A 12,130-nucleotide genomic window follows, 5' to 3' on the forward strand; every position below is an offset into this window, starting at 1 on the left:
ACAGGTAATACCCACTTGGCCAGCGTTTCGTCAGCTAGGAAGAATTGGGGATTGATAAAACTAGGCGTGGAAGAAGAGAGAGAGAAAGAGAGAGAGAGATGAATTTGCAAACTTCCAACCCTTAGTGCTAGTTAGTGCAATGTTAAGAGGAAGGCCGAGAGGTTAAAAGTTTGTAGGCGACTTTTGGTCAGGTTGTGAAAATTTTGGGCGGCGGGCAGTTTTTGCCGGGCGGCGGCGCTAGGTAAGTTACTAAGTAGGTAAATACTACGTACTACGTGGAATCACCAAATGTCGACCACAATAGTTCCAACGTCAACGACACTTTACAACGAGATCAGATATCGGGCCAGACACCAAAAAAATTAAAAAATTAAAAATATAAAAAAAAGGATACCCAGCCCCAAGAGTGGCAAGTGCCTTTAACCCCAGAAGATTATAATTTACTAGTTGGTTTAGGATTTAGTCACGTTGGCGGTTAGTGCTGTGCAGAGGGTCGTTAGTGATTACGATAAGGCTGGGAATGGCGGAAGAATAACAAATCTTCTAACGAAAACTCTAAATTTAAGGTTTTGAGATCCGAACAACGTTGTCGAACCTTATTCCCACAGCCTGCGTCCATTCCGCCGGCCTGGCTCAAGCCATTGCCATGTCGCCACTCCACCTCGAGACGAGATGTTGCTCTGTTACTCCATGTTCTTAAATTAGAGCTATCAAAAGTTACGTCTTCGGGACTGGGTGTTCCCGCTGGCGGGGAACGTCTACAGGTGGTTCCAATTGGGAACACGTAGTCTGCGGAGAAAATGGGGAGGAATAATAGGCATATGATTTATTCTGGAAAACAATCCAACATTCCGGAAAACTTTTTGGGAAAACTTTTGGTTCTATCATTTTGATTTTCCCCCTTCGTGGAAAATGGAAATTTGAAATCGCATTTCCAATTTTCACTGCATCGTCGGCCCTCAAAATGTCCGTGACATTTGCTCCGTCGCTCCTCGGCGCTTTCCTCCCTGATTCCCACAGGAAAATTGACCATTGGCCCTCGGGTATCGGCAATTTTGCAAAAAGGCTGCCCCCAAAAACCCCTCGCTCCACCCACCATGACCATGACCATGACCATGACCACGTCCCCAATCCAGATAGGATCCCTCTCACCATCTTGCGTGAAACTCCTGATGTCAGGTGGCTGAGATATGAGGTATGTGCTGTGGGTGTGTGGGTGAACCAGTATTCGACACGAGATAGAACTAAGAAGCCAGAGACCCACATTCCACCATTGTCTTCCGGACCCACGAGTGCACCCCGAATATTACATGGAATTGTCTCGTTTTGCATAAAAGGACTTTTTAGTTAGTTCAAGGCCCTTCTAGAAGTAGTTTCCTGCCACGTGCAGACCCAACAAACAGTAGAGATTCTCTCCCTCTTTCCCTTTTTTCCAAATGTCAAACGCCGGAAGGAAATCTAAACTGACATCGCTCCACATGTCCACTGATACTTTAGTTTTATTTTCTGCGTCTTCTTTTAATTTTTGCTTTCCGTTACATTCCCCTTCTTCGCCTGCAGCTTGAGCTCCCGGTTTCCTTTCGTTTGTTCGCCATATCCGGATATTTATTATGCGTATCCCGCCAATTATACCCAAGGTCAGCCATATCAGCTTGGTCGCATATGTGATAAGTCCCGTGCTTGCCGCCTACCCCAAACCGGAGCCAGACTTAATGGCTCGATTTCATGTACGTTTATGCACCCAGTCTTGGGAATACCACCACATAAAAATAAAAAAAACCGATTCCAAAGACTTTTGGTCAGACGAATCGAAGCGAAAGGAGCCCCAAATCACAAGGCCAAAACGTTCATGCAAGGCGGTAAATTAGTCGAGTCATTGATTCTTCAACCGACCAACTTCAACGACCTACTTTTTGTGCTGTCCCTCTCGGTTCGCGGCATCATCCGAAAGGGTTCGAGTAGACAGTTCTTCGAATTCCTCAGCGCCATGTCTCAAAGCCTCGAACCCAATGTCTCACCAGCTCGAGTATCACAACTCTTTTAAAAAATCTCATCCCTAGCAGGACTACCCTGGCGATATTTTGCAATTTGGGAACGACCGATTTTATCGCAGTTACCTATACCGCTCAACAAAATATTGTGTAACATTTATCAATCGAGAACGAGGGGGGGAAATCCTGAAAAATAAAAGAAAGCAAGCCCAAGAAATGCGCCCAAAAAGAGAGAGAGAAAAAAAAAAAAGAGGCAGCACCCTAGAAAGAAGCGGTGACCCCTTAAGCTACCAGGCGAGGGGGAAAAAGGCGGAAAATCCCACGGGCCAGTCTTGCACTCGGGAGGACATCAGCTACAAGGTTTTTTTTTTTTTTTTTTTTTTTTTCCCCTTCGTTTGGTTTACTACGTACAGATGGTACATATCGTAGGTTTGTATTCCCGCCAACAGTGCACTGGATTTACCGTCGTACAGAAGACCCCGAATGCGAGGGAAAAACCCACACTCCACAACCCAGCTTTCGATGGTATGGGACCAATCGGGGTGTCCACACTGCATCTGTATTCCGGGATTGTGAATTCCGTTCGTCTGATATGCCCTTGCCAATTTACTCTGTGAACTAACGTTTGGGAATTCCGATATACCTTACCCTTACATATTCTTACCTGACCTATTTCTTTTTTTATTTTTTTATATTTTCTTCTCTGGGGTCAGATACTCCTCAGCCACTAAGGAGACAATTTAGTCGAGCTTTAGCGGCGCACAGCTGCAGCTACATACACAGAGAGGGATATTTACGATTCTACCGGGTCTGGAGGCGTGGAAGCCATGCCGTTTAGTAAGGTAGTCTTTTTTCGGTCTTTTTTTTTTTTTTTTTTTTTTTTTTTTTCTTGCCTGACCTTTTTTAAGTAGCGGGACAGAAGGTCGATAAACCACCTTCAGCATAACAACAGATTTCTCGGGATCCCCAGGTATATTAGTCTGCCCAATTCTCTCGCTGCAACGTAGGATATTTCCTGTGGCCCAACCGGCATGTAATTACGATAGCATCTTCGTCATGCAGGTAAGTGGGTTATGTTTCGCGTCATCCTGTCCATATTTATATCTATTCTTACTAGTCTTTTTGAAATCTTGGGTCGTGACTTCGTATTCAACATGTGAGCTTGTCGAAACCTTCCAGGCCTTCGGGGCAGTAAACCGAAAGAACGAAAGAAAAAAAAACAGAGAGCTCTGCCCCGGTGCATGTACGGTGTGCGTTTATTCGCTACTGCAAAGGGTCCATACGGTCCCAGACGAATGGCACACCACAGGCACGCAACCAAGGCACCAACTTGGTGTGTCCAGTTGTGATTTATCTGGTCATGTACGGATTGCAGGTTGAGCCGCCCCCGTTTCCCTTTACCAAAGGTTAGCAAGGAAGTGAATTCCTGGTTTAGTCATCTTCAGGTGCGTAATCTCTAATATGTTTTTGCTAATTCTTGCATCTCGGTCAGTGGGGAAGGGTCCTCCGCCATTATCATTTCTACAGGCATCTTTTGCCATTGGGCTGCTGCACCGGAATCAACACTGTCGACACCAACCTTCTTGGACGTCACCTTGGATTCTAACTTTCACATATCGACACTACACTGCACTACACTACATTTATTTTATTGTACCAATACACCACTACGCCCCCTTTAATATTCTCTCTGCCAGTCTTTTCCATCTTCGTCAAAGATATATCCTCCTTTGGGCGTTCTTACTCGAGTTCAACCTGGAATCCAACGCGACCCAGCCTTGTGAAGTCACTTAATCCGATTTTGGTCTCCCTCCTTCAATAAACGCTTCTGTTTTCGATTCGAGGTCCTTCTCTAGTTAAGCGCCATGTAAACTGGCATATTTTTTTACCCTGTAGTCCCTTAATGCTTTGCCCTTTTGTTTGAATTTACCACTACAACCTGATCTGAATGGATCCTGGAATTCCTTCCTTCTTTTACATCCTTCAACATCTATTAAGATATTCAACCTTTCACGGGACGATAACCTTCTGGGAAAAGCTTCGACACAGACGGTTCTAGGTTGCAGTACTCTCTGCGGCCCTGGAGTTTCTCAGAGGACATTCACAGAGCTATAGTAGCTATCTGTAGATGGGACCTTTCCCTGCCCGGACTTGATTTCCACATACGGCCATTGGCTGTTGGTATCCAGCCGGGTCCCTTGATGCTTTCAGGAACAGGACCACTTTTAAACTAACAGAGAAGGAAATGTTTCTACGCTGTCTATCCCGCTCACAAAGCATTGGAAGTTTGATGTAATATTTTCTTTGAAGTAGCGGGAAAAGATAAAGGATGAATATTTCTGTCATCACCACCGATACCTTTCGGCTCCCCGTCAAATTCGTCGAGGAAGAGTTTTAAGGAAAAGAGGGGGAAGAATAAGAAGAAAGATAGTAGTAGGAAATACACTTCTATGTCCATTACGATTTCAAAAGGAGGTAAGAAGATATAAACAGAGACGCTAACATTACAACAAAGATCGTGTAGACCGTTTCTTCCCACGAAGCCCTCTTTACAAGTAACATATATTTTTTTTGGAAAAAAGAACCCAAGCAAGCGCCGCGACCACCGGAATGCCGAGGAAAAGGAAATGGAAAATGATGAGAAAGAGAGAAAGAAAGATAAAACAAAGAGGATCGATATCGATAACAGATCAAAACAAGCTATCCATGTTTCAGCTTCATACCCGGAGCCTTCGTTTACTGGCCGGTCCACTGTGGAGGGGGATAGGGATGGAGGACGTCTTCGTCGTTCACTGTGCCTGTTCTTTGCCCCGGTGCTGATTGGGGCGAGGATGTCCAGCCAACGAAATTCTCCTGAGGAAACCGACTCCGATCTTGCATTTGCTGTGGCCCGGGTTGAGGACTGTGAGTGCCGTATATTGGCTGGGTCCATGCAGTCGAAGAAGCGGAGCTATAGTTAGAAGCGGCCGGGCTAGGAACCATTGGACGATCATAATGGGCTGCCCCGACAGTCGAGTAGGTGGATCGGTATGGTGCACTTCCCGACAACGCACTCGTATTAAGAGGAGATGATTGAAAACCAGAATAAGGGCTTCCAGACCAACTTTGTGAGGTGACGGTTTCGGTTTGAGCAGGAAGGGAAAGTGGAGCGCTAACAGGGGCGCTGCTTAGGCTTGTAGTATATGGTTGGTACGGCGGGTGGTACCTAGGATTGTGGCTACCATGGCCAATTTCATACTCCTCAACTTTCATTGGATCACTTTGATGCCCAATATCACCGGGATAGCCATGAGGACTGCCTGTTGGAGGGAAGTAGTTGACTGGGGACTGCATATAATTGTAGTCAGACGGGCCACCTGGGAAGCTACTAGGAAGGAAAGCGTGTGGATGGTGTGGATCATGTCGGCCATATGACCCGATTTTCGAAGGAGAGGAATCATCATCCTCATCAGTCTGCGCCTCAAACATTGCGTCGGCTCCATCATCGATAAACGAAGGCCTCCTGGAAACATCCGATGTCGGCTGTCTTAACGAAGAGGATATGAAGAGAGTACTACGCGGTCGAATATGGGCATAGGATGAAATCTCAGTCGGTCTGGTGAGTCGGTTATCAAGGACATCTTGAGGAATATAGTATGAGATCAAATGGAATTGTCGGTTGTTCTCGTCCTGTATGCTGATTGTCTTCTTCACCAGGCCGTTCATCTTGAAATCATATGAATCGATCAAAGAGCCTACTAAGGAGCGATCAGAATCGCCCGGAGGACCAGCTCTTGCCGGATCCATACCAATGGGGTGGAACTGTTGATGAGGATCTTCCATAGGGTCGGCATTCGGAGGCCTTCTAGCCTTTGTGGTATTCTTCCTTTGGGCCCTCTTTTTTTGTCCCGGGGGGAATGGTCGCGATAGCTCTCTGTATAGCAGGAAGTTCCCCAGTATCCTGCTTGGGCTCCAGTGAACACCGTCGGTCCATCGCTTTATCCCGGTATCGGTATGTTCGAAGACGAAGACATTTCCCGATTGGACAGCCGAAGCCCTCTCCCTATCCTGTGCGCGCCTTTGCACAGTGAACAGTTGCCTCTGCAGAATAAGTTCTACAATCATCAAAGCATCCTCGTTTGTTTGACAGAAGACATTGGATATGGTTGGTTGGATCAGAGATCCAGCCGAAGACATGGTGGGCAGTTGACGGCGATTCGCACGTCTGTCGGTGGGATATTAGTTGATTTTAGTGAGTGAATGGGTATGATGTTGTAATTGCCGACTTATATGGGAGGAGGAGGAGATTGTTACAGACTAATAGGAAGGCCCGGCGGTGGGAATATGTTAGCAACAAAGCAGGCAGGCTATATCATCAACGGTATACTGCTGCAAAGACCACCACTCACGTTTACGCCAGCAACCTATCGAGCCTAGGCACGTAGAAGTACAGGCACGAGCACAAGCACAAGCACTGGATTCTCGACCGAGTTGAGGCGGCATCTATCGTCCTCAGGATTAAGGATCTCGGTGACTTTATCAGCTGGTCAAGCTATCCCGTCTTTGTCTTCTTCTCTCTCGCTCCCCGCAAGACAAAATCGGTTCAACAATACAATGTATCCAAATCAACGTGGCGATCGAAGGCCCCGTGCAAGGATGCTCGTGGAAAACACGCACACAGATGGTTGTGCGTGCGTCTGCGGCCCTTGAGCAGATAAGAGTTAGAATCGAATTCGGTGGCCACGCTGCTCACGGCCTTGCAATGCGATGAATATATCGCACACGAGCGTGTTCTTGCCGGATTATAGAAAACCTCGAAGCAGGGTCTTGGATATCCTATACCTGTTATTTCTGGGAGTAGGTAGCTGGAGTTTGAATTATTTTTTCTGACGATACTTTCGGTTTGATGCCTTGCTGAATCTTCCTCCTGGTGATAGACTCGAAGTTATAGTTTCTCCTTCGGTGAACTATCAAGCGAAAGACAAGTAGTGCCTTCTAGGGAAAAGTAAAAAAAAAAAAAGATCGGATGCCCACTCCGGCCCAAATAAGCTTCCGATGTCGACAATATGAGGTACTTCCGCAGTACGCCTAAACTCTTTCCGCGTTCGTCCCTTTCAACAGATTTCACTTATCTCGATATCTCCCGAGTGTCCACGACTATTCTTAAGAAAGCCGAGGGACAAATTCCGAATCGAGAAAGAAAAAAAACCTGATCTCCAAAAAATGAATCAGGTCTGGGACCCTATGCAGCCTGATATCCTCCGAAGGCCGCGTGGGATCGAAGGAAAGGGAAACGTGGGGATAAATTAAGTTCCTTCTTCGTTGGAAAAGGAAATTGATGGGTCCAATTATACAACTAAGGGTGGCTAGCAGCGGAGTCAGCTATCTTCCACTATAGGGAACTTGGATACAAGTGGGGTCAATGGCATTTTGGGTCCCGCAACTGTTTCTGCAGTACGGGTATTGACGAAAACACAGAATTGGCAATTGACTGGAAACATCGGCGTCTGTGGTAGCACAGCTTGCATGTGTTCACGTTGCGTGTGGTTGGGGGAAGATACGCACATGTGCAAGATGAAGAAGGACGTGAAATGAGCGTGGGAGTGTATGACAGACCTCTCCTATGGGAATATCAAACGGTGGTGGAAGAGCTTCCTTAACTGCCTTCTCTTCTTGAGTTAAAGACACAGGCGCGTGGCTACACAAAGCTAGGGGAGAGGTCCACGCTCGATTGGTTACAAGAGGGGACTGGAGAACTCAAAGGCAAGATTACCACGCACATAAGCGATTAGTAGCTTGATGAAAGCCACCACGATACGATGCCGACTTCAAAACAGATAATTTCCCCGCCCCGCGTCCGAACAAGGTCTCGACAGAAGCTCTATGGGGAATAAAGAAGCGCACATTGACAAGTGCGACGTACTCGGAAGGTGGGAATTGGACGGGAGCCGTGGTATGATGAACCATGAGATGTGGTTCTAGAAGAATGGTATATGCAAGGCTAATCTTGGTGATACTGGAGAGGACTTACATAAATGAGATCGCTACGGTAATTATTATTTTTTTCTTTTTTGTTTTGTTCCTCGGTTTTATATTCTACTCGAATCCTTTTTAGGTCCCTCTGAAAGAGAGCTTCGAAAACAGTGCAGTAGTGCAACTATACGACAGCTCTGGACCGGGCCAGGAATCAATCTGGGTAATTAAACCGTCGTCACAGAAGCTGATTTGCCGACGCAGGTGCAGCTGCAGTCTCGTGCTGCAGCTGGGGTGGGAGGCCGAAAAAAGAAAGTGCCGTATAAAATGAGGATGTTGAAGCTATCGCATAGCGACAGCTAATATCCGCACAGATTTTTGATGTTCGGGGTCGCCAACCACAAACGTGTTTTACAAGTCGACGGAGTCGGACTTCGGATTTATTTGATGCGGCTAGTTAAAAAAAAAAAACCACGCGACTAAGCTTCGTTTGACCGTCAAGGGGAAATGGAAGGGCCGACTGATTGGAGGTTGAAGGCAGAGGTCCCGCCAAATGGTAAGTATTTGCAAATCCGGCTGTCCATTCGCACCGTGCATATAGGAAATCTTTCGTCTTGGTGCCTCCTTCTAGCTTTGAATGGCTGAGTGCTGAGAGTATCGATGGACTTACTCAACTAAGTACTGTTGGCATTAGTACGATTTGAGAAACAACCTTCGAAGTAAGAAATGAAAATGGCAATGCAATGCAATGGAAGAGGGCCGGGGAAAAAAAAAATTCGATAAACAAAATGATGACTGCCGTTGCCTATATGATACAGTCCTGAGCCAACCCGAACATCGACCCGAACCTAGACTTACTGCTACCACTGCCCTTGGAGAACGCAGCTAATGAGAAGCCTTCCCGCCTAATAGGTAATACTTTTTATACATCTGTACCGCTAACATGCTCTAACTTGTCTTGTGGGTAGCTAGCTCACAAAGCAGAGTCTTGCTAGGTAAAGGCACCATCAATCGTCCCCTTTTCTTCCTTCCTTTCTTTTTCTTCCAATATTCATTGAAATTGGCTGGGTCAACCTACTATTTTCTACCGCCGTGCTTTTCTGCCCTGTGCAGTCATTCTTCGGCGAGTCTGCTTGCCCATTACCCTGGGTCTCCGCGTCCGCACTCGCGCTGCTACTCTCGATCAGTTAATCAACCACAACTGCTCCACTCTCAGCCTAACATTTTATTCCCCATTGTCCCAAACACCCTTTCCCTTCCCTTCCCTCTTTGTTCGACCTTATCCCGTTGCTAGTACATACATTACATTACATACGTACTTTACACTTACGACGCCCGCGCCCAGCAAGCCGATACCTTAACTCTTTCTTGACCTTCATGCATATTTGCTTTTTATCCTGAAACCGTTCTCGGGACTCGATCGGTCTTCTCACGAAGATGTTCGAGACGGACGATATAGGCCACATGTTGTTCATGTCTAGTTGATAAACCGCATCGACAACGTCTCTTTAAAACATTTCTAACCACCGAGCAAACAAGCTTAAACAGCATTGATACGAAGGGCGACGGGTCGCGGATGATGGCATTCTATCACATTAACTGATCCCCAGCCGTCAACCTCAGCGCCGGTATCCTTCTATTTCCTGTTTCCTGTTCAACACAATGGAAAGGGATGCTGGAGCCCGCATCATGGCTTTCGAGCTAACCAGCCTGTGTACCCGCTAAATCGAAGGGAACAGCATTGTATGGTCGCCTTTCCTTTGTGCCAAGGCATTCCCTGTTTTTTTGCCCCGAGCCTCGGATGGGGTTTGGTTGGAAAAAACACCTGCCACGGAGAGAAACATCAAAATGATGCGCATTGTTCGTTCCAGCCGCCAGTTCCATTTCGAGACAACAGCCATCAAATTAATAGTTTGCTTGTATCACTTGTCTGAGAAAAAAAAAAAAAAAAAAAAAAAAGAGGAAGGATTAATCAGGAAAGGGAAAAAAAACCCATTACAGTTGTTTTAGGCTCGGACTCTATAGCTTGTCGGAAAGCATGCACGGGCGAGACAGCCAAATCGCTGAAATGCATATTTTGGCATTCCTTCCTACCGAACCAGGATTTAAAGTGACGAATCATGCATCCTGTAACCCAACTGGCCTGAACTGAGCGGGGTCTTGGGAAGAAAGAGAAAATGTTCCGATACACTCAATCCTTTCATCAACTTTATCGGTTAATTCCGCGGCGAAAAAAAATCTGCAGCAATCCAATTCCCAGGCCAGGCTAGGGCGACATCCTCACGGGTTCTTGGGTCAAAACAAGGAATACCGGTGTCTCATCTTCCGCATCCACCATCTTGCCTTAATAGGTGGCGTTCTCGCACCACAACGCCTCCATGCCAGTGGCACCGACAAAGGGATAATTCGACCTCTGATTTGGGCCTTGACTTGATCCCCAAGGATTGGTACCGTTATCGCTTATTCGCCGACTTTGGAGGTTCCCACGGGCTGGATTGCCATGTGGTAATAACAGCGGAACCTATGCCTTCGATCGAGCTTCCGAACCGCTAAATGTCTCGGAGATGAAGGGATATGGTTTGATATGAATGCGATCATTTCCGACACGGCCAATCTCAGGCTCTGCCGGCAGCTCAACTAACTCCACTTTGATCAGGGGGCTTTTGGTTTTGGTTTTTAGTGTCTAGTATTTGCGTCTGTGGATAAAACGCTTTGGTTGCTTGAAATTGAACCATGGGATGATGCATACTACCGCATACTACGTAGCTAGCCAGCAGAGTCGTCGTCCGTTGATATTAATCTGCGATGGGCCCAGCAGAGCGGCCTAGGTTAGCGTGGAGCGAGCGGCTCGCTAATCAAAATTTATTTCGGTAGACTCCCTTGACCTTCTTTCTCATTCTATGCACCCTTAGACCAGCGGGCAGTTAACTAGTTCGATAGTTGTGGCCTTAAAGAAACGCTCCTTCCGCCTGAAAGCACGAAGCCAACTGTCATTGGATTGGACAATTCTGTAGCAAAAACAGCACACAATCAAAGGCTGCAGAAGGATGCCGCAATTCTTGCCACCAGATCGCCTCCAAAGCTCTGTACACTGACCGCAGGGGGACGGAATTTCGGTCACCGCCGGATCTAATAGTCCCATGACTCAAGGGTGCGATTATCTCGAGTCAGCGGAGCCCACCATTTCCTTTTTGTCCTTACATAGATATTTGTCCTAGAACAGCTAGTGTCAGATCGATTGACCAAGACCAAGAGTCGAAAGAGTAAAATTCTGGAAAATATGAGCGCGCGCGGTTCTGATGCACTTTCCCATGCGGCACCACGTCGAACAAAAAAAAAAATAAAAGGCAAAAATAAAAATAGAATAAAGTAAAGATTTCCAATCGATTATGATTTTTCGTTTTTCTTATTCTGGCCATGTGTGCGGAAAATTTGGGAGTATTTCATGCATGCATTTACACCGACGGGTTCACATTTGCGAAAGAAATTTTTAAAATAAATCCGACTGCGACCTTCTATGATAATTAAATGAGCCAGTGTAACGGCATTGGATCCATGGCACTAATACTAGCTAGTATCCCTAAATGCAATTTTGCCGATAGGGTATCCACTACGGCTCTTGAGCCCGGTATCGACTGGTCGGTACACGTACGGAGTAGGCAGTAGCAGCGTCCTGCGGCTCGAATCGTTGCCAATGGCCATGGCCATACCACTGATGAAGCAGAACTAGGTACTCCCAGGGTAAAGTCCGCCTGGTCCCAAGGTCATGTATGAGACAACGGCCAGTGCAGAAATATCCTGTGAAGCTACGCTGTATGCACAAACATGCACAATATCCCAAGCCGACATTTGAGATTTCTGATGCTTTACTTGCTTTGGTCTCCACAACAGGACAGACCAGCTCCAAACTTTGGCTGATTTCGTATTCTAAGGCAATATAGCGCTATATCATGCATCAGCTATTGTATCAGGTGGATGATCTCGATATTGGTAATCTCTGACAGCAATATTTGCCAATATGGCTACCTAGTCATACGACGTTAAGGCGCTCCAAACCCTCGAGGTCATGCCATGAATCTGGAGTTTGAACAGTGATATCCCAGCGGCCAGGCCTGTCAGGTTAACTTGGTTCATGTTCAGCACTGACCAAACGGAACATTCCATGCTCCTTGTCGTCCAAACCCCAG

At 46.6% G+C, this 12,130-nt stretch overlaps 1 protein-coding gene across 1 annotated transcript; it reads right to left on the minus strand.

Moving 5' to 3' along the window:
* Positions 1–4,727: 4,727 nt before the first annotated feature.
* AOL_s00215g535 (uncharacterized protein) lies at positions 4,728–6,167 on the minus strand (the record flags this gene model as incomplete). Its single annotated transcript, XM_011129737.1, has 1 exon — positions 4,728–6,167. One exon carries the CDS (start codon positions 6,165–6,167, stop codon positions 4,728–4,730), a length of 1,440 nt encoding a protein of 479 aa, XP_011128039.1.
* Between the last annotated feature and the right edge of the window lie 5,963 nt (positions 6,168–12,130).

Source organism: Orbilia oligospora (genome assembly GCF_000225545.1).
Source record: "Orbilia oligospora ATCC 24927 unplaced genomic scaffold scaffold00215, whole genome shotgun sequence".
Taxonomy (NCBI): domain Eukaryota; kingdom Fungi; phylum Ascomycota; class Orbiliomycetes; order Orbiliales; family Orbiliaceae; genus Orbilia; species Orbilia oligospora.